This window comes from Monopterus albus, unplaced genomic scaffold (assembly GCF_001952655.1).
Source record: "Monopterus albus unplaced genomic scaffold, M_albus_1.0 scaffold13.1, whole genome shotgun sequence".
In the NCBI taxonomy this organism is placed as follows: domain Eukaryota; kingdom Metazoa; phylum Chordata; class Actinopteri; order Synbranchiformes; family Synbranchidae; genus Monopterus; species Monopterus albus.
Genome location: NW_018127893.1, coordinates 415,857 through 439,684, shown reverse-complemented (window position 1 = coordinate 439,684; position 23,828 = coordinate 415,857). Strand labels below are relative to the sequence as shown.

The 23,828-nt window shown below is 40.3% G+C and overlaps 1 protein-coding gene and 1 long non-coding RNA gene across 6 annotated transcripts in view; both read left to right on the top strand.

Moving 5' to 3' along the window:
* The first annotated feature begins 2,820 nt into the window (after nt 1–2,820).
* On the top strand, nt 2,821–14,419 carry LOC109955202 (uncharacterized). The gene is made up of 3 exons (XR_002274230.1): nt 2,821–2,876; nt 2,964–3,020; nt 14,265–14,419. It is a non-coding gene; the product is annotated as an uncharacterized LOC109955202 (long non-coding RNA).
* A 2,259-nt stretch (nt 14,420–16,678) lies between these two features.
* LOC109955201 (G patch domain-containing protein 2-like) overlaps nt 16,679–23,828 on the top strand; it is a 23,608-nt gene continuing 16,458 nt past the window's right edge. Inside the window, exons 1-2 of one of the 5 annotated variants that reach the window (XM_020591127.1) lie at nt 16,679–16,822; nt 18,041–18,706. In XM_020591127.1, coding sequence (XP_020446783.1) covers nt 18,045–18,706 — 662 coding nt within the window. In that variant the 5' untranslated portion in view covers nt 16,679–16,822; nt 18,041–18,044. The remainder of the gene's footprint in view (nt 16,823–18,040; nt 18,707–23,828) is intronic. The other 4 variants (XM_020591126.1, XM_020591128.1, XM_020591124.1 and 1 more) reach the window with 4 other exon arrangements.

Sequence of the window (23,828 nt, the reverse complement as noted above, 5' to 3'; positions counted from 1 at the left end):
CCAAGTTTTTGGTCACTGTATAACAAACCTTCATATTAAACAAATGATTTTATTTATTTGTTTGTTTAACTTATACATTAAACATGAATAATTTCTGTATCACATACAGCCTCAGTGGCTCTCAATAGTGAGTCAATAGTCATGCTGATGTAGATTAGCCTTCAGAGTTTAGAGTTAGGAATTCCAACATATTTTAACAAATGAAGTGATAACTGTCCAGTACCCCTCCAAAATATATGCTTATTTGTAAAAGATATTTTATATTTCTATTTTTTTTTTTTTTTTGCTCATTACAGAAAACAAACTCTGTTATTTGACTGCAGAGACCACAGAAAGTGTAAGTTGTGTCCACTACCTTTTAATTAATATAGTCTCCACTGATTCCAGAAATTTAACATCTTTAAAATACATTTTTAAAACACTGTAAATTGTTGTCTCTTATAAATTAAGGTATTCAAATCAAATCATTATTTCAGATTCTCAGTAGCACTATACAAGACACACGCTTTATTTATTTCATTACTGATATACAGATGAGCCTGTTGTCATCAGTGCTTTATGTACGTAACGTAAGGGAGCATTTAGATACTTTAGTCAATGACACTTCAGTTGCTGACATTTGGTGCAGATGTGTCTCTGTGACATTTGATTTTTGAGAAAAACTTCCAGTTTTCTTCCTTGTCAGTATTTTTTTTCCGCTCTGAGCTCTGTAACTTGTCTGTCTACAAATTAGCCACCACACAAACCAGCACAGACAATATTTCTTTCAATCCTCCTAAGGCCTTGACTAATTGTACATTCACCTTACATCTAAAGAGGGCCTCACTATAAAAATCTGAAGTGGGTTTAGGCATAAATGGGATTAATTCCCAAAGAATGTCCTTTGCTCTTCCTCCCATAATTTCATTTGGAAGGTCCACAGGATGAATAGCCAAGCAGGCGGTGATGTGGAACTGGAGGACAGGCCTTGCAGGGCCTGTGCTGCTACACCACAGCCTTCAGGTTATGTTACCTTGATAATGTCACAGCTGCAGGAACCACACCGCCCACTGTACAGGACACTGGAAATCCAATTATCCACCTTCTAATGTGTGGGAATTTTTACACTCTCATTTCTTAGATTTTGGCTCCAGCTCTGCCTGAGGGCTGAGAAAGATTCCTGGGATTGTTATTCATTTATTTCCTAGGAAAAAGGTCCACTGGCTTTGTGACTGAAATCAATATAATAAGAAAGTTGTTTCTTGACAAAACCACTTGCTTAAATTGGAAAATCTGTTTATTAAACTCAGATCATGTCCTTTTAAAGCTTCTAATTTAAATCTAATTTCAACTGCATAAATACAATAACTTGACTGCACTAACAACACACAGTTATGCCCAGAAAAGCAAAGCGGAGCAAACCAAATTCATCCTGGAGTCAGCCAGGTCTTTGCGATGGCTCTATATGGGGGCAGGTCCCCCACCTGCCCGGACCCCCAACTGTTTTTAGATTTAATTAGAAGGAAGAGGGTGCATCAATTTTAGCTGTGTGGCGGCGAGATGACAGTACACAAATTGAAAGTAAGCATCTCGGTGGAGCAGGGCGGGGGTCGGTCCATCATTAACATGGAAGACAATTCTGTGTGCAATGTAACAAGATTAGAAACATTATTATCATTCTGCACTAGACATAAAGCTCTGCTACAGGAAGAGAAAAAAAAAAAAACAATCTCAAGAAGGTTCTCAGGACAGGCTTGAAAATGCAACTGTACCACAGTCGTCATAATACTCAGCTCATCTCATACCTGCACAGGAAAGTGATTTTTATACAGTCTGAGAAAATATGGAGCTCAACCCTTAAGAAGGTTTTATATTTTCCGATACTTTACCCCACACAGCAGTGATTATGTATCTCAGAGTGATTATATAGCCACCCCCTCCCCTCCCTGCTGCATCTCCAGCACAGATCCAGGGTTTCAGTGATAGGGTTTTCTTTCGGGCCGATCCGATGGAATGTGAATGGGCTCCAAGCTGCAGGAGGAGCCCTATTAATGAACAGTAAAGACAGATGAGTCTCTCTCATGCCAAGCAGGTTGCCTCAATTGGATTAGTGGAGCTGAGACTGGAATGGATAGCTGTCTATGTGCCAAGTGGCCATTAGCTCAGCCAATATGCCAATATGACTGTACACAGAACAGGCTCAGGGCTCCCCTCAGTGATCTCAACACTCAAAGCAGCAGCTCAGGATTTCTAAAGCATTACAACTGTACAGACACTAATGAGCAATAAACATTCATCAGCTTTGATAGTATGAGGGTTAAACAGTTGATTAAATCACCTGAGCTAGTTTTGCCTATTGCTGTTATTGTTCAGGGCGTACAAATATCATTAGGTGGTACAAGTGATCTATCAACAGCTGTCACACTGTACATTATGAATGGAAAGCAGCCCATTCCTGACGTGTATCTGTGTTTCTGAAGCTGATGTCATGTTCCCTGCGAGGTGATGATGGGCCCCGTAGATGTCAGCGGACACCAGGGGCCCATCTTCAACCAACTATACAAATGGACATGGGTGCGAAAATCTGGGGGAATGTTATCAATCACCCTGTGTCCCAGCGGAGGAGCTGCTGGCGTTTGTGTAAAGAGTCCTCCTCATACTGATCCATATAAAAGGCTGTGTGATGTATTAGAGCAGATGAGCAGGGGCTGGCTCTGACACATGACTGACAGCTCATTTGACAGCCCCAGGAAAGTGTGGAGGGAAGTTTCAATCTAATCTAATGCTGCTGAAGGAATGAAACTGTGGTGTGAGATTATGTTTTTATGTTATATCCCCTCCAGGACAACGCAAGCTGACTGGGATGAATGTGATGTGGATGATCCCCGGTCGAGAAGGTAAGAGCACCTATGGAGTCAGATGTCACAGTTGACTCTCAATTGAGACCCCCCCTGACTTGTTTCTCTCCCCTCCATCTGATTCAGTCCAGTGAATCAGGTTTCTGAAGAAAAACGCAAGAAACTGAAACCTGGATCAAAGCTGTGAGTAAACAAAAATATTTTTGTGTCATTCATTATCAATCAGTGCTCTCATGGGGCTTCCCAAAAAGGTAATCTCTGTCATTCAATTGCTCCACCGCAGGAGCTGGGTCGTCCTGAAACAGGATAGCCACAAAACAGACATTAATATTAAGTGTAAGGGAGATCAGCTTCCCTTTGGACTTCTCTCTCTTTGTCTTTTTTTCATAAGAGCAGAATATCTCGGTAGGCCGAGTACATCCTGAAATTAGTATTCTCTAGTAGTATAAGTTTACGCTCATACCTTTAAGGCTAAGCTACGTTTTCTTATAATAAATGTCATATTTATTGACTTGACATTAAATGAGCCAAAGCTGACTTGTAAAAATATTTCCACATACCACATTCAGAGGTCGCAGAGGTCACAGAGCAGTTCTTAATTACACTAGAAATGTAAAATTATTTTACCAGAAAACTATGAAAGCCCAGGAGACTTAAACCTCCCAATGCGTGCTCCCACAATGATCAATCATAGAGGGCTAATTAGCCATTTTACAGCTATTAAAAAAGACACTCAGCCCTTTTCATTATGCCCCATCTATTTTCCCACCATTAAGGCCTTTTCTCTTTTTTCCAACTTTTGAAAGTTATTAGAAACTTCTGCTGCACTAAGGAGTAAAGCATCAACTCTCAGTTTTCTGTTGCTTTCTTCCCCTGTGTCCATTCATAGAATGAGGTCAGCAGCTGGCCCGCCAGCGTTGCGTGTCAGCTGCTGTTTTTCCACTGAAACAGACTATACTCGGGTGTTTAGCCTCTGACAGGCCTGATGTTGGCGGCCTAGCAGCCCAGTGACCACAGAACCTGATCCCACACAATCAAGCAGCTGTGTGTGCCCAGTCTAAACTCTCCTTTCCCAACCATGTCAACACACACACACAAACACATTTCTCCTTGTTTTTCTTCCTGTGGCATGCCTCTCATCTCTCCATTTCCACACTCAGCTTTTCTGTCCATATTTCCCTGTTAATTCCATGGAAGCCCTGCAAACATTTGTATTGTCTAGGTGATCATTACAATTTATGGCAGGCTGACTTCATCCAGCTTGTTAGGCCGCACTGGCATAAGTCATAATTATGTGATGGCACTGTAAGATGGAGCATCGACACTGGCCCCCTTGTCCAGGCCAGTTAAATGATATAATTAGCCCAGTAAGAGGTGAACACTCCAGATTGGATAAGTTATTAAATGTTTGGATGAACCTGAGCTCCATTTACCTAACTGCCGCTGTCTTCCTCTCACTCATGCTCTTTCCCCATTAGCCCATTAGCAGTTATGTGATACTATATGCTGATGGAGCAGTGGACAGAAAAAGTGGGTAAATTAAGCCTGACCACTGGTTGTGTTATGGACTGCACTTATGAGGTGCCACTGAAGGACACTGCAAGACTCAAGAGAACAGTACATTAGCAGGGGACATGCGACTAGCGCGGACCTGATGGTACAGTAATGCGAGCTAAGCTGAGTTTGTAAACTTGAAAAATGTCACTCTGACCTTTGTTATGATGCGAGACAGCAATTTATTTTGAGTGCATTCATTATGAACCAACATGTACTGCTGCTCCCCCAGTGAAACTAAGAAGAGACCATCCCCCACCATAAACACAGATCAGATGGGTAAATGTCAGGTTTGACCTGCTCAGTTAAGCTTTAATGGCCAGAGGGGGAAAGTAACTAAGTACATTTATTCAAGTACTGTACTTAAGTACATTTTTGAGATAATTATATTTTACTAGAGTATTTTTATTTTCTTCTACTTCCTACTTTGACTTCACTACATTTCAGAGAAAAATGTTGTACTTAGTACTCACTATATTTTTTGATAATTTTAGTTTCTAGTTACTTTTCAGAATCAGTTCAATAAAACCAATTACAGTGTAATTGTAAGATTTATTCATCCTCGGTGTAAAATTCACAAGCTACCCAGCAGTAATTCAAATGATAAGCATATAATGTAGTTAAAATGAGCTCTACCTTTGCCAGCTGCAACATTAAATGTGATGTTCACAATAATACATCAATAATTCTAATCAAATAATATGGTGTATATCAGTGTAAACATTGCCATTCTGCATAATGAGTTTATTTTTGGTATTTTAAGTATATTTTATAGTAACACTTTTGTACTTTTACTTAACATTTTGAATGTAGGACTTTTACTTCTAACCGTGTTTTTCAACTGTGGTACTGCTACTTTTACTTAAGTAAACAATCTGAGTACCTCTTCCACCACTGTTAATGGCAGGGAGAACACTGAGGTTGGACAGCATGTCTACTGCTGGGCCCTTGAGCCTCAGTGTGTGCATCACTGTGTGCTTGTGTGTATTCTACCAGAGGGTTTCACCAAGCGTGACTGCATGTTATTCACATTGACGAGTTCCATTGTTCAGTGTCAGCTTTCATTGCAAGGGGAAATATGCCTGTTGAGAGAGCTGCAACCGGAGGAAGGTGGGGGACTAACAGGACCACCCCTCTTTGCTTATAACTGCAACCCAAGGACTATAGCTTCTTTTTCAAGGAGGGTTGAGCTCCTACTCACCTCTTAGAAATAGCTGTCAAGTCCTGGCCAAACACTTGGAGAGCAGGTAGAAGCAAATATTCAGATGCGGCATACTTAAAAGTCTGCTTATATTTTCTGCCACATTCTTACAGATAGCAAAGGAGGCCTAGCTGTGTGTGTGCCCGTGCTCGGGGAGGGGTGGGTGTTATGGCGTTTGATTTGTTGTGAAGACTCAAAGCAGCAGGACTCAGCAGAATCCAGGTTGGCCCAGCAGGCCCGCTGAGATTGACACTTCCTCTCTCTGTCTCTTCCTGTGGAGAGCCTTGACAGCAGAGACCCGGTGCTGAGCTTCGTTCCCCGTTCATCATCACCAGAACCAACCACCCACAGCGGGTAGGGAGGGGGGACGCAGTTATCTGTGTCACCCCACTGTCTGTCCTCCTCCTCCCCCTGCTCTGTCTTTGGCCCTTCTCCAGAGAGATCAGAAAGCTGGTCTCTCTCGGCTCCCTGATTGTTTTTGTTCCTGTGAGCAGACAAATAGAGTTTGGCCTCTTACAAAAGAAACTGCTGGAGCTCATCTGATCTTACTGTCCTAAGGAGCAGCCTGGCCTGAGGAGCTAGTGATTGGAAAATTACAGTCCTGCTCCAGCCATATTGTCAGCGAGTCTCAGCCAGACTCTCTTCTCTTTGTGTGAAAGGCCATCAGTTGAATGGCCAGTCGTGCACTTTTAGAACACATCCATCAGTAGTGGTGAGTGATTGACTGTTGTCAGAGCTAATTCAAATCTGTGTCATTTGTATAGTAATCCTAATGGCATTAATTTCTGTCTCTAATGGCAGTGTATATGAATAAAGAGTAAATAATGCTGTGACATGTTTGCATTTAAAGTGATGCTAGTTTCTCCTAGCAAAATTCAAAACTCGCTGTATTTTAGTCAAACACATGCTCACTGAACTGGTCAGCAAATTTTGTGAAAGACAGTTATCAGAGATTTGGTCTTTGGGTAAAATACTGCGGCTGTAGTGATGTTGAAGTCGCTGGTCCCTGCTACACAAGTGGCTCTCTGATAAGTGATTACAACTGAGGGAGGTAAAAATAGGGCCTTGTCAGCACAGACCCTCCAGGTTTGAGGTAAATTTTGCCCCCTGATTGCGTGTGCTGTTGTATGTGGTGTGTTTCTGTGGGGGGAGGCAGAGTCTGAGCGAGAGAGTTTACTGTTAGCTCACTGAAGCCATCATCACCTGACGAGCAAAGACTGAAGCCTGAGTTGCCTCCCTGTCTGTCAGTTTGATCCTTTTTGTTTTTTCCTCCACCTCCTTTCTCCCGTCCACGCCTCCCTGCTTCCCTCATCCCCTATCTCTGCTCCTCTTCCACCCCTTGGCCCTGGCCCTCTGCCTGCTCTTTCGCTCACCCCCCATGTTCGCAAATCACTTCTTCCCGTGTCAGCAGGTAAATTGTTTTGTCCTCCCATTCCCTGCTTTCATTACTCTGTGTAAATTAAGCGATATGTCGTCCACCGGTGCGCGCCAGAGCACTCACTGTGCCAACGCCAAAATCATGAGATTTGGCATAATAAATGAAGACAAACTGGCAGTAGCAGTGCTCCTCTCTGAGCAGGCTCGCCTTCATTATTCGCTTAACTTGCCGGAGAAAATGACTTAACCCTGACCTGTGTATTACGTCCCATATTCACTCCTGATAAAAGCCTTTTTACAGCACACAACAATTTATATTCCAGCAAAGAGGCTGCTTTTCTCTGTCAGTTTTTCAATCTCAGCTCCTGAACACACATCATTAAACTTGTCTTGCCTTCCTGTATTTGTCCATCAGTCCTTCTTTTTACATAAAATCTGGCAGCATTATTCTGGGATGTGATGGCACCCACTCATTTTTCCCCTTGGAATGTTTGATTGGAAGAAATATAGCTGGGCCGAGGCTATCTCCTCTCTTCTGTGGAATCATGCACTTGATGAAATAGTGTTCCCCCGGCAAGAATAATAAAAACAGACTTGTGCATTACAGGGGTCTCTCAATCTGCCAGCTGGGCTGAACTGAGGTGAAAAACCCGCCCTGCCTCCTGACAGATTTTTATAGTTATCACAGCAGATAAATGGAAACGGGTGACCAGGCTGGGGAAGGCCACTCTAAGGCTGAGTGTGGGCTGCAAGGCTGGACAATTGCATGAGGTGTGGCGTGAACATTAAGGGGTCGAACACAGAGATGAAGACGCTGTTACCACCAGAGATGTCCTTTCCGACGGTTTAGAGAGAAACCTCTGTTATTGGAGCAGAGCCTATAGTTAGTTTTGATTTTTTCAGTTTCTACTGTTACACGAGATGGAAATTGTTCTTGCTTGTCTTAGAGCGTGAACAGTCAAGAACCAGTTATGGAAAGTTCTTTTGTATGGCACTAGGGCTGCAACTAAAAATTATTTTCAATGTAAAAAATAGTCTGCTATTTTCTTGATTAATCAATTAGTTTTTTTATCTATAAAACTTCTGTTTAGTTAGGAATCCATATCACAATTTTCTAGAGCCTAAAGAAAAACAAATCCCATTCAGCTATGCACAGTAGTGGATGCTTCATCTACATCCATATGTCAACTTTAGCATTTAAACTGAACACAGACAGGACAGAAATGGATTCATCTGCAGTGTTTGTGTTATCTGCCGACAGCTGCTAGCTAGCATTAGCTTGCGAATCGAAACCTGAGATCAGAGAGCAAAGTCATTTTTCAGTCTGCCACTCTCATAGATGAGATCTCTAGGTCTGCAGCAAGTTAGCTACAGTCAGCTAGGATTATCCACTTTGAATTACCACAGTCAGTAAAGTGAAATCTAAATTATTTAAGCAACTTTTTAGCCAAAACAAAATGAGAACGTATGCTGGTACATACAGGGCCTCCTCCCAAAATGGCGCCCCTGTCCCAGCATTCAACACGGTGTGACTTACCTTCCAATGCTCTATATTTTCTCCTATGTTTTTAAAAACATAATTTTCATCTTTCTCTACACTGCAGCACATTGTGTTCTGTTTGTTTTATATGTGAGAATGTAATTTATCCTAAAAGACAATTACTGTGAAAAAAACTGCATATGAAAAAATGTATGTTCACATCATAGAACAAATACATGTGTTTTCACATGCTAACATTTTGGAGGGCTTAGAATGATCCTGTCTTTATAACTGATTTTAAGCCACTCAAGTGGCATGTTCACAATCTTTGGAGTCTTGGTGACACATGTCCTCTTTAGCCAAAGTCTTTTAATAATAAACAGGTTCCTGTCTGAGAGTTTTAGGCTATAACTAGTAATTATGTGTCATGAGAGGAGTTTATGGTAAAATGTTTACTTTTGCTGAATGAAGTGCAGCTATTTTTGGTATATATTTGGAATAGGGAAGGTAGAAAAACAAACTGCACTACTCTTGTTGTACCCTGTTGAGCTTGATTAATATCAATACTCATACACTAGCAATGTAAAACTACATGAAACCAGACATGTAAGCAGCATTTTTATTGCTCAAATAAAGAGAGAGAAATTGCACATTTAAATTGAGTTTGAAAAGTTCCACTGTGGATTGTACCTTCAGATTTTGCCTTTTGGGAAGATAATCAGCCATAAATGGTGCTCGTTTCCCCCTAACAGGCCCTGATTAATCAGCCAAACACAACAGGCCAATCAGTCTACCTCTAGTGCTTTCAGTGGTCTTGAGAGCTCTGTAGTCTGCATCCTCCTCCTCCTCTATTCAGCAGTAGTGGAGAGCAATACAGTTGTGATGAATGAATACAAAAGGCAAATGTTGTAATTTTCTAAGTGATGAGACGTTCAGCGATGATTTCTTTTCGTGTTCCTTCGTTAATTTCTGATGTTTTTGTATTTAAGTCTCATTTGATTGATCTTGTTCATAAAGTATTTTATTAACATGAACAGACTTCCAACAAACAACAAATAATTAAAACACTGGTTGAAAAAATTTGCACAATTATTTGTTTCAAGACACCAAAAGCCCAAAGTTTGCAAATTCTTATGTAGATGCAAAGGATCCCTTATTGTCAGGTGCTTGATTTTATATCTTCTCAGAGACTTTTGTTGACATATATGGGTGTTTTGCCAGCCCCAAGCAATTTGCCCTTTGAAACAAACGGATGTGTTTCTTTTTACAAAAATTATTAACACATACCATGATCACATGTATTTGACATAGACCACTTGACCACAGAGATGGTTGTTTTAGTTCATGTAATGTAAATGTGTGTGAACGTTGAGAATTCTTTTCAATTATGGGAAGACTTAAATAAAATGAAACTACCACTGCAAAATTTGAGAACCTCAGATCTGACCCAGTCTTTTTTATTATGATGAGAACAAGTTTACAATTGTATGTATGAGTCTTCACTTGGTGTAGGTTTTGTTAAGTCACATTTGACATTCATTGACGAGTAATGGTCCATGACAAAATATTTCCTTTTCCTTGCACTGTACATCAGTTAATACTGATTCCATAGTTATATTGCAGAAGCTGAGAGAAACAAAGAGGAAAACATATTATTTCTCTGTGCCACCTCCTGTGTTGTTGTTGTGTGACAGTCTGCACCTTGTCTACTGAACCAGCAGTTGCCCTTAATAGGTACTTTTTCATAAACTTTTTCCCATACCACTAGAAGAGTCTGGCTTCCGCCGTGCACTATTCAGTGCAAGAGCATTGTAATGAATTTCTAATTGTAGACTAACACTGATGATGCTCTCTGAACATGATTTTCTCCTGTTTTTAAAGAACGAGAGAAAAAAGCTTGCATTTCTCCATTGGTGTGTGATGGCTGACAACAATTAGGCATACAGGGGCTGGACAAAATAACAGAAACACATGATAATATCACAATATAATAACACAATGTAAAGAATACCTGTTTCACTTAAGCCATTTTGACATTTATGAGTGGGAGTGGAGAAACACAGGTGTTACTGATGACATAAAATAATGACTGCATTTATAGGTAGTTCCAGGGTCCTGGTATTGTGACTGTTGGCTCACTGTCGGTCACACTGTTACCTCTTACTGGGATGCCTAGTGGAAATATTGAGCCATTTTCTTGCTATATTTTGACAAGTCTCGATGCCTGCTGTGAAAACAGCCTTTTGACTGGAACAAAAAACACAGATGTGATTAGTAATGTTAGTGATTGCTACATTCCTTTTGCTTAGTTCCAGGAGCCTGATCATGGGTAAGATAGCTCCCTGGAATGGCTTAGTCAGACATACAGTCATTAATGCTATTAGTTGTACTTTTCCTCCTAAAATGTATCAAAATGAAAAAGCTCTTTGCTACAAAGGTTCTATACATTTCAAAACTAAACCATGGTTTTGAAGTAATCAGCACCTCTCAACAGTCTCAACAGAACATTTAAACAGACAACAGGCAGGTAGTACTTACAGCAGGTTTGGGAGGGGTGTTGCAATAAGCTGCAGACCTCACACAACCCATGGCCAACATATGCAGACCGAACTGTTTTTAACACTAATATGTAATGCATGCCATGCATCAAAGGATAAGGGATCACACAAACTCATTCTCACCACCCACTAAATTGACATGTCAAACCTGTCTGTTCAGAGCAGGTTTCGATAGCTACTCACTGCAGTGATGCATCTGAAACAATGTACAGGAGAGTCTCTAGGTACACCGAACAACAAGCAAACCCTATTTACTGTTTGATTTGCTTGACAACAAAACAATGCTCCTGACGTTTATGGGCCAGCTTTCCAGATAATTTTGTTAATAGCTTATGCCACCTGGGGACACAAAAGCAGAGCCTTTGAATCCTAATGAAAGACCTCAGGGTTGGCTTTTTGACAGTTATCTGGTATTGCTGTGGCTTTAATGGTTATGGTTAAACTGGGACATGCTTAGAATAGTGAGGAATTATTAATTGATCCAGGAGGTAGCCAATATTCAGTTATGGAAACTATATACAATTGCTCAAGCATTCAATGCAGTTTTGAGGTGCTTGTAGTATTTCAGTTTTATGTCACTTTATAGCCTACTTTTACTCCATTATATTTCAGAGGGAAATATTTAGATTTAGCATTTATTTGACAACTACTAGATAATATATAATATTAAAATGCTACATAAGTGTTGACACATTAGCAATGATGCAACAACTAGACAGCACTCAGAGAGTGCAGACCTCCACCAAGGACCACTCAGTTTCCCTATAACGACATGCCTTCATGTTTTTTGCTCAGCTGTGTGTGTGTCTGAGAGGAGTACAGCCCCTCTCTTCTTTAAACAGAGACAAACAATGAAAAATACAGTGGAAAAGCAAAGTAGGACAGTCCACATCAACCCATGAGGTTAAGGCCAGTGACAGTTAAGGGAAACAAGGAGTGGAAATGCAGTTATAATGTGCAGCTGTTACTAACCCAGGGAGTTGTCTCCATATGCTTTCAGAGTGCTCAGCAGCACAGCTGGGCACTTTGACTATAATGGGGCCCACATACAGTTAACAGCCTTTCCAGCACTCACAATGGTGAATGATTTTTAATAAATTTCTGTATCCAAATTATGATATGGATCAGCACCAAAATCCAATGAAATGTTCTGTGGGCCATACCCTACCTCTCCAAATATTTTCATCAAAATCCATTCATTACTTTATGAGTTATGCTGTCAAAAAAAACAACTAACAAACACTGGCATAACCACCACCCTTGGCAAAGGTAAAAAATATATAACAATTTAAACACCAGGATCTGGCCAATCTGCATAATTAGTTATTTTAATTTTGATTCAGTTTTGCTGATAATACTTCACCACTCAAGTAAATCATTGACTGGAGGACATTTACTGGAGTTATTTTAAATTGTGGTAAAAAAAAAACATCTTCCTTCTTTGGAAATATTATTTGGTTTGGGCTGTATCAGCTTACTGCATACTTTACTTACAAAGGTCTTACACTTTTAATGGAATAAGTTGTGGCATGTTGCAAAGGTCAAGAGTTCCTACCTGCAACATCAGAGGCATCAAAAAATGTATAATTGTTATGACATCCTATTTAGAATTTCCTGATTATATACACACAGATTTAATGTTGAATTACACATTCAAACTCCAGTATGTTCATAAAAAATCTAACATGGACCCCAGTATACCGTTGTTTGAGACTGAGGAGTTTGTTCAGTGCAAGACTACACTCTAAAAGGAAAAGAAAGAAAATGATAGAAACAAGGAAAAAGCTTACGAATTCAGCTCATTTTTTACTGTATGAAAGTTTCACAAGGTCGTTTAGAGAGTCATGTTAACACAATACCTGAATACAGATTTGTTTCCTTGTTCTACAAGTCACGGAGCACTGAGTCTTTAAGCGATCATTATTACCATACAAATAGACAGATCTATTTAACAACCCCCTTTTTATCGCATAACACTTATTCTTTAGTGTTGCTCCCTGAAAGGCACTGAAATGCGTCTACCCCCTCCTTTTTTTTTTGGCAGGGAAATCGTCTCCAAGTTGATAAAGGCTCAGAGCAATAGAAGAAGCAAGGCTGACATCTTCTTAAGAGATGATAGGAAAGCCAAATCAAATAGGATGGAGCAGTCACTCTTTTCACAGATAGGTAGCTCATTTCTGGTGGCTGAGAGTTTGCATCCCTAGTGGCGCTCTGCTTGGGAAAGATAGCTCACTCGGACTCCATTCATTATTTCTTTCCCTGCCTCCTCTTTTCAAATCTTCGACAGTTTTTTGTGTGTTGCTTTAATGAGTTGCCTATTTCTCTCAAGTGTTGATGGGAATCTTGGAATTTAGATTTGGAGACAAAATGTTTAATCACAAGTGTTTTTCATTTGTGAAGAACAGGCAGAAATCAATTATTTCTATTAGACAATGCTGACTGGGAATGAATGGAAGAAGTAGCATTTGGAAACAAAAGCTCCAAGGAGGCAGAGATGAGTGTCAGACTTGACCCCCTGAGGTTTGATATGTGGTTTGGGTTAATACACAGTGCAAACATTTACCATTGAATTACATCATATAGTAACTGTAAAATATAACTAAATTATGTGTAAAGTAAATTATCTTTGAAAGGAGACGGTGTTATGCTACAAATCTTGCAAGCTAGCAAGATAGTCTAGTTCGAATATCACTGGCTTTTTGTTCAGTGTCATCAGTTATAGAGGGTTTGTCTGCACTATAACTTCCCATTAAGTTGTGAGAACTTTTCCCATAAACTATTTACAGCCAGGCTTAATCAATCAAGCACAAGCTCCATATGATATTCAGCTTGCCACTTCCTGAAGAGCACTTTGCTATCATATCCCTCACATTCTTTGCAAATCCCTTGGAAAATTATTTATAAAAATGAACTTCTCTTGCAGAGGGCTCATTGAAAAGAAGAATTACATGAAAGATAAAACACTATCATCAGTGAGAGACTAGACAATGTACACTGAGAAATTGGGAAGATGACAGAAACAATGAATATTAAGTGCCTAAGAATCTAAAGCTGCTGACTAAATTGAAACTGAATATCCTGAGGGAGCAAGGTTTCCAAATTGCTAATTACTGCCTCTGAAAGGGGACTGTTTCTGATATGTTTGCTTGTGAAAGGCTGCCGCTTAATGAAGCAGTGGCTCAAGTATTATTATTATTTTTTTTTTTTAATATTCCTGCTCTCCAGCTTTCAGTGCTCACTCTGAACTTTCCTCCCAGGCCAGAACAATGACAGGCCCAGGAGCCCAGCTTCCCCACAGGCCCTGGCGAGACGAGGCCGGGGGCTGAGTTCGGAGGGAGCTGCTCAGCATGCTGAAATATGGAGGCGACAGATAAGGTGGCAGTGGCACAGAGCGGCCTTCTCCCATGGGCCCAAGGGGAAATTTGCAGTTATTAAGAGGAAGATGAGAGAGATTAAATGGCTCTTGTACTTGTTTTTACAGACTTTTCTTTTTATTTTTTGGGCTGGCTTCATCTGAGACATGAAAGATGTGGTGAATTACTTTTTCAGCAACACACTGCTTTGAAAGCCAATTCTTCATTACTGAGAATTGTCACATCATAAAACATTTATTAGTCCACTATTGTTTTAAAAGGTGTGGAGGTAATAAAATTACTGTAATCTTATAATTTACAACTACAGTAATTCCTAACTTAACATGGTTTGGGGGATTTTGTTTGAAGAAATTAACAGAATGTTACTTACATATACGTACAGTCACAAGAAAAATTTATGGCGCTATTTGCGCTGATTTGCTGCATAAATTGGTCATGAAATGTGATCGGATCTTCACCAGAGTCACAAATATCAACAAACACAATATTTCTAGGATGATAAAACACACAAAGGCATTATCATTCATATCTTTATTGAACACACCCATTAAACATACAAAGTGATGGTGAAACAAAGTAATGGCAACACCGGGCTTCTGATGTCGCTAAATATCAACTGGAGTCAGGTGTTAGCACACCTGGAGTACAATCATTGAAACGAGAATGGAGATGTGGGTTAGAACTACCTTGACTTATAAAAGCACTCAAACAGTGTCAGTGTGCTGTTCACAAGCAGCACCAGCTGATGTGAGCAGTGGCAAAAAAAAAAAAAAAAAAAAAAAAAGACAATCTCAGATGACCTATGATCAAGAGTTGTTGATTTGCATGTAGTTGGAAAGGGTTAGAGTCATCTCAAAGACTTTAGATATTAATCAGTCCACAGTGAGACATGCTATCCATTAATGGAGATGATTTTGTACTGTGGCTACCCTCCATACAAGTGGGTGCCCAGCCAAGATCACTCTAAAGGCACAATGCAGAATGTTTAATGAGAAAAAAAGAACCACAGAGTAACATGAAGGAATCATTGGAGTTGGTATGTTTGTGGCATGAAAAAGTGCACTGATGAATTTGTTGTGGCTTTGTCCACCAGTGATAAAACAATGTATTTGAACACATTTAATGTAGTCTCAGCGCTGCACTATGTAACATTTTTAAAAATATTTTTGTTGTAGAAATCTGCTCCAAAACTTGTCTTAATGTGGAGAGATGCTGTCGAAGCCTCCTGTGACCCAGATTCATTGAATAGCACCGGCAGAAGTGCAGAAATATTAGCTTCTAAAATGTTTTGAGCAGGATTGACCTCTCTAACCAATCAGAGATTTTAAATTATTTCTGCTTGATTAGTAAGTTTTGTTGCATTCTCATTTATTGTAATTTCATAATGACAAATATCTGAAGAGCTGGGATGAGTGTGGTGGAGCATAACAGATTGTAGTAGAGGACAGTGGAGCAGGGATTGATTTGGAGTTTCATGCTAGCGCTACCTTAAGTTACTTATGTATCGTTTGATAAACTGGTTCAAAAATAGACCTATTTTAAAATGGTAGGAGCTACATCTGTTTAACATAGCCCACTGGCTGTCCTATCAGTCAGGTGTTTTAAAATATAACAAGTAATTGAAAAACCTCTTGGATTTGATGGGGGAAGGGTATTTATCAGTGATTCACTTTGACAGTAGCTTAGATGGATTCAGGGACTTCATAAAGTCCTAGAAAACAGTCAGTCTAAAATCCTGTGCTGGCCTCCCTACATTTGTATTAGTATATGTAGAATAAATTTTCTTCTGCTGAATTTTTTGTTGATCTTTCGATGATTTTATGTATGATTTTATCTTATTAAAGTCATATGTGGGCTATTGCATGCTATTGTGATGTATTGCATTAGGTTTTAAGTGTGCATAGTGTTTGTAACCTACAGTACATGTCAGCTACTGTAACAGTAATAATACATTTTTCTACTTATGACTTACAGTGCAAGGGCTGTAGCTCTAATGTCCTTAAGATTTTGGTAGTTTTGTTATGGCCCTGACACTTTAAATACTAAACATTTCAATACTCTATCAATGTATTATTGCACCCCTATATAATATTGTGTGTGTCATGAGATAGGTAGTTTGTTAGACATTTTATCTTTCTATATCTATATTAAAATAATTCATAACATTATAGACAATTTTACAGTAATACAAATGATTTAAATTGTCATTTATACAGACAATGTATCCGCTTAATTAAGGGAATATTATGTGATCTATTTGTATTATCTTCATAGTAGCAGGCAGAGTTGTGGACTCCTTATCTTCGGCCATTGGTGTTGTGGGGGGAATCTTTTGGAGGAGCGTCACAGGAGGCGGAGTCACCTGATTGGCTGGACCGCAAAGCGGAAGTGCGTGTGGCGTCCGAGCTGCGCTGAAAACAAAACAAGACAGGCTGCGACTGGTGAGTGCTCAAGCACTGTGGGCTTCTGTCTGTTATTACATGGTGCATTAGCTGCTGTGTGTGCCGTATGTATGTCACGGCTACCACGTTAAAAGCAGTTAAACGGTGTATTTCGCTGATAGGTGGCGGTTTTGCGGCGTGTGGCCGTTGAGACTGTCCTTGTGCTGAGCTCACTTGTGGGGTGTTGTTATGTAACAGTCTGCACCGAGCATGCAGACAGGCCAGCTGCTATTGTTATGCTACAGTGATGCTCTGCAGCTTCCCAAGCGCTCCCTTAGCTGGTTATGAACATGTTGTTATTGTTTTTTGTTTGTTTGTTTTTTTTTATAGCTGCAGATGATGTTCAAACAGAGGAGCTGCAATTTCTATACCCTTGCAATCAAAGAAGGGGGCTTGATGATCATCCGCAATGTTATGCTGCTAGACTTAAAGAAAAATAAGCTGGGAAATATTTTGCCACTCAATGAAAAACAAACTACTTTGACATTTGTGATTTGCAGAGGTGGAAAGTAACTAAGAACATTTAATCAAGTACTGTCTTTAAGTACAATTTTGAGGTATTTGTTCTTGAGTATCTTCATTTTCTGCTACTTCATACTTTGACATCACTGCATTTTACACTCACTCACTACATTTATTTGATAAGTTATTCTTTAGACTGAGCTTAATTAACCAAAATGCAGTATAATCATAAGGATATATTGATCTGTGGTGGAAAATTCACAAGCTAGCCAGCAGTAATGTAAAGTACCTCAAATTATATAAGGTAGTTAACATTAGCTCCAACTTTACCAGCTGTAACATTAAATGTGATGCATCAATAATTATAGTGCAGTATTATGATATACATTAATGTGAACATTGCCATTCTGCATAATGGTACTTTTACTTTTGGTACTTTACATATATTTTATGATAAAACGTTTGTACTTTTACTTAAGTAACAGTTTGAATGCAGGACCTTTACTTGTGACAGAATATTTTTACACTGCATTATTTCTACTTATATTTAAGTAAGCACACTGAGTACTTCTTCCATAACTGGTGATTTGGGTAGTGGTTTTATCACAAGTTAACAGAGGACGTTCACAAGTCACAGATGGAGGTGATTTGAATCGCATCAAGAAAAAAAAATTCATCCCTATTATACTGTATTCATAGTGTTTAACTCTTTGTCACCACACTACTCAAGTTTCATCTGTTGTGTCTTGTCTTCAGCAGCATGATGGATGAGCTGGTGCAGGACTTGGTTTCTGCACTGGAGCAGACCTCACAGCAGAGTAAGTTGGAGAAGCTGTGGGAGGAAATGGTCTTTAGCCCACTGCCTCAAAGACGGCAGATCCGCCGCCGTAGAGGCCGCAAGCGGTACCGTGAATCCTCCCTCTGTCTGCTGGAGCACAGACGTTGCTGGATTGAGGCCTCAGAGTCCAGTTTGGACGAGGCTAAAGAGTACAGGGTGAACTCTGCCTCAAACAGGACTGCTTCTGTGGCCAACTGCAGTGACTCTGACGACCTGTCTACAACCAGCCACTGGCACTCTGTCATCAGAGGCTCGGCCAGGGCTAGGCAGCCTTCCTGGCCAGAATCTGACTCCTTCACTGAGAATAATCCAGGACGGCAACTCAGGAGGCGCAGGAAGGTCAAACGTATGACCTCAGACATCACAGTCCGGCTTCAGCAGAAGTTAAAGGTTTCTGGCGTTGATGGGAAACGGAGGCACAGACCATCCAGGATGCAGCATTTGTCTCGATCGAAGAAGAGGTCTGGCAGTTGGATGGGAGCAGACAGGCAGACTGAAGGAGCCAGGCTGATGGGAAAGGAGTGTTGGAAGAGAAAGGTGGTCAAGGAGCACAGAGACGGTGCAGATGAGAACATGTCTGAGGGGTAATTTAAAATTTTTATTTTTTCAAAACCCTACATTTAATTTATCATTTTCCAACAAGCCAAATGTTAACCTGGACATCATTTAAAGAGTCAGGATTAAAACCATACAGAAAAAGTAACTCCGGACTCCCAAAGCCCTTTTTTACTCTTTAAATGAAAAGCTACTAAGGTAGTTAAACCCATAACATAAAAGTCATGGGCATAACTACTGTCAGACAGAAGCAATTAAACAAGTCGGCATTTAAGATGATCTGTGCAGCCTGTCGTCATCAAGCCAGTTGTCAATATTCAGCATGTTCTCAACTAAACCAAAAAATGTATCACAATCATGCCACTCCATTTTATAGTATTGCGTTGACATTAAAAATTTATGATAGTCTCTTTAGCCTCATCTCCTATATCTGAAATGATCACCAGGGAGGGATCTTTGATAGTTATGCCTTTGGGCATCTGCCAGCTCATTATTTCCTTTCGAGAAATATTGTCACAAATAAATGAGTGACTTGGCGTGGTATTGATTTGTTTTGAAATGAATTCCTGTCTTGGGCTGGGTAATTAAAGCAGCGCCTGTCCCAGTGCCTCGCAGTGCACCCTCACATGTGCATTTTATTTAGCTAAACGAAATGTGGCTGTAAGTGGCAGCAGAGAAGGCCATTATGTTATTACAGTGAAACAAAGATTTCACTATAGTGCAGAATAAAAGAGACTAAATAGTGACAACGAAAATCTGGCACTGCTTTGTCTGAAACTGTGTCATTGTTCACTCATTCACTACTTCCTCTGTACTACACGGTACAGTAGCTTACTTTACAGTGAGCAGTAAATACAGATTTTGGATACTGATGAAGCCTCCTTTTTTGTGCCTTTTATAAACCATAGTGCAGTTGTACAACAGACTGTTAGCAGTCAGTAGCAATTAATTCACTAAGTACATTTCATTGTACTTACCACAAGTATAATTTGAGGTACGTGAGTAATTTTTATTTGACAGGGAATTATTGTTTCTATCTTGTTCCACTACACTTTTCTGACAGGTGTGGTTCTTTAGTTTACATACACAAACTGTAGCCAGCTCATAAGAAATGATTGCACTGATTAAACTACACAACATAATGTAAAGTCTGAATTTTCTCCACCTCAACCAGATAAAACTTAGAACCAAAATAAAATGCACCTTAATGTCTTAGTAATTATAACCCAGTCATGAAAGGGGCTATTCTATGGGCTAATGAGTACTTTTACTTCTGATACTTAAAGTACATTTTTCTGTGAATAGCTTTGTACTTTTACTAAAGTAAAATAATGGATGCAGGATTTACATTGGAGTATTTTAGAGTGGCAGTGATACTAAAGTAAAAGCTTTCAATGCATCTATCACTGAAAAGTACTGTACATTCCACGGACACCATACTTTATTTCATTGTGGGTATTTTCTGAGGGCACTATATACTACATAAATTTCACATTTTTACACTTACTCTACAATCAAATAAAATGGCAGATAGCAAATATAGCATGCTACAGTATGTGTATATTTACACCGATCAGCCATAACATTACGGCCACTGACAGGTGAGGTGAATAACACTGACTGTCTTTTACAGTGGCACCTGTCAGCGTGTGGGGTTTATTAGGCAGCAGTTTACACTTACTCTACAATCAAATAAAATGGCAGATAGCAAATATAGCATGCTACAGTATGTGTATATTTACACCGATCAGCCATAACATTACGGCCACTGACAGGTGAGGTGAATAACACTGACTGTCTTTTACAGTGGCACCTGTCAGCGTGTGGGGTTTATTAGGCAGCAGGTGAACGTTCAGTCCTCAAAGTTGATGTTTTGGAAGCAGGAAAAATGGGCAATTGTAAGGATCTGACTGACTTTGACAAGGGCCAAACTGTGATGGTGAGATGACTGGGTCAGAGTGTCTCCCAGTCTGCAGGTCTTGGTGGGTGTTCCTGGTCTGCAGTGGTTAGTACTTACCTACAGTGGTCTAAGGAAGATAAAGCAGAGAACCGGCAACAAGGTCATGGATGCCCATTTAGTTTGAATCTTTGTTAAAATGGTTGAAAATGAGAAATACTGTACATTGGTCTCTATGAAGAGAAATATTCAGAGGCTATAGTGGTGATATCACACCTAGAGTGAGGAGGCTGTTGAATTTGTTTAAATAATTCTCTCTAACTTGTCCTCACAAGAAGTTTTCACTCCTTTTACATAGGGTTTTCATTGAATGGTCAACACTGCTGTGCTCTTCCTGACAGTAGAACTATGGAAGCAAACAGATTCACAGAAGATGCATCGTGAGCTGCAGAGTGACACGAGTGCCAACTTACTGCTGCACTGACTCCTGCGTGCACAGTATTGGGCAGGTGGTCATAATGTTATTTCTGATAAGTGCATATCGGATCATATATTTACCTTTTTTGGGCATGATGATTCTTACTAATATTAATTATTTGGTGACCATTTTTTACAACTTATAAATGATGTTTTTGGTGTTAAATACCATTCATAATCAGTACAATGAGTTTATAAATTGACAAATATGGTGGCCACTTCTAGCAGTTTTGTTTCCTTTGCTGATTTCATTATCTGTTGATTACATAAAACATGAGAAGAAGTTGGCTGATCATGGGACAGACAGAAGGCTTTACATCTTCAGGTTTAATTTGTGCTGACCTCCCTAGCCCCTAAACGGTACTTGTTTTCTTACTTTATGGAAAAATCAATAGCCGTTCTGACAGAAAACAGCTCCGGAGAAGAAATAAATGGGAACTCCATGGCACACTGTCAATCATTTCTCACTTACACAACGCCAGTGGTTTTGATTGCGGCTCAGTAGACTGCCACAGTGTACTGAGGGCTGAACAATCTAATGGTTAAGCCCTGGCGGAGGCAAAGGATATGAACAAATGGCAGCAGTGATGAGGGGCTGACAGTGGTACAACAGCAATATTTATACTCTGAGAGTGTATAGTCCATTGGATGTCAGACACAGATGCCATTGTTGAAATGTCTTTTGAAGCACTGGGATTTCTTTACTCTCCATCCATTCCATTAACCTTTTTTCATATGGAGTGTCTGGTCTCCTAAAATGTGCCTCGCCTCAAGGTCACGCCTCTTACGTGCATACTGAGCAGAGTTTTCAGCTCGCCTTCAGCCACCCAAGTGCACAGGGAGCAGATGTTGGCAGCTCCATTTGGGCTCCACATCCTCGATTAGACCTGGCCCACCCTGCTGGCAGCGAGGCCACCTGGCACCCAGGATGGCCCAGCAAGCAAGCCTCACCTGTGGGTAGACGCTGTCCCGGGCTCAGCCTTCGTCTCCAGCTGTGTGCTGCTGCTGTTGACCTCAACCCTGCCATCAGGAAAAGCGAAGCCACTGTTAGTGCTTTTGTTGCACTGGGCGTTATCATGCTGTAACTTATATTTTGAAAACTCTATGAGGAATTCTGGGGAAAGCAGTGCAGTATTTGCTGAAGTTAATTTTCATAAATCTCTGAGACTAATCCAATTACTGCAGCTCAGGGAGGGTGGGATAACCTTATAATCAGACACTCATAGAAGAGGGCATGGATTTGGGATGGAGCAGCTTGTTTGAAGAGTCCACAGATCCATTGTTATCAGCGCTTTGCCCCCTCTGTCTCTGTCTCTTCTTTATTCCTCTGCAGAATGCGGCCAGGCTCAATAAATGGCGGCTAGCCTGTAATCTCTGTGCAAACTGATCTGCCTCTCCCAGGAGTTGAGGATTATGTCCTAATGATTAGTGCTCATCTGGATACTGTGTTTTGCTGCACCTCTTTGTTCAGACCCAAAACACTGGAATGCAGTTTTTGTTTTTGCCCTTGCCTTTGTTTCACCATGAACATGGTATTTATATAATTAAGGCATTTATTTTTTGCGCCATTAGACGGGCTCTCGTCAAACACAGCAGTGACATCTTTCGACTGAGTTTGCCCAAAATGTTGAACTTTTCTTGACATAGGTCACTGGTGAAAATAGAAGAAGTGTTTCTTTTGGTCCCAAGAAAAATGTAGGTGTCAATTATTTATGCCATTAATTAAGCAGTACTTAATGGAAACAGTCTCACATCAGCCCTGTGCTGCTCCAAGCGACATCACATTACACCTTTAATACAGATAAATACTTAATGGATGTTTCTAATTAATTGTTTATACTTGTGATTCTTTTTTTTTTTTTTACTTTGTACAAAATCTCTGCAGTAATAAGCAAACACAGAAACTGGAAGAAGGTGTCACACTTAATCATCACCAGTTTCTAATTTCATAGAAAAGTTGAACGAGGCATTAAGAGAAAATTTATTGTAAAGCTATTGCTTACTGTAGGTCTTGTGGCTGTGCCCTCTACTGATGTTGAAGTGTGTGTGCTCCAGATGTGTCCAGAGGTGGAGTACAGCTGAGCAGAGGCCTGGGGAATCAGTCTGAAGGGGTGGGATGGGGGTGGAGGGGTGGTTTGGGAATGAACGGCTAGGTTAGACATCTTCCCGATTCTCTGGAGATGATGTAGGACCATCTGGCTGGAGACTCACAGGCTTGATGGACATTTTTCTGATCCTGCCATCACTGGCAGGGCTCTGCAATATGGCAAAGCACCGTATCAGCATGTATCTAACCCTCCAGCTTTCTCCTATAAGCAAGGTCAGCGATGATAAACAGGAAGCAAAATGCAAGGTAGTCAAGAGCATTAAGCTCCCTCTCATGAAGTATTTTTGAATGGCAGCTAGCTTAGGGCGGCGACAGTGGTGCAGTGGGTAGAGCGGTCGCCTCCCAACCGGAAGGTTGAAGGCTTGAATCTTGGTGCCTGCAGTCCACATGTCGAAGTGTCTTTGGGCAAGACACTGAACCCCCCAAGTTGCCCATGATGGCGGCGTGTATGCACGCAGTGGCCAGGGGCCCTCGGCTCCAAACAACATTTCGTTGTACTTGTCACAATGTTACAATAAAATAAAGCTGCTTCTTCTTTATATAAAGAATAAAGCTGCTGTTATTATGTGCTTTCTTACTATTCAATCTGCAACACATTAGTCCACGTCTCAGTAATTTACCACTTTTCTACCTTGTTTGTGACACTCAGCCAATTTGCTCCTGCTGACGA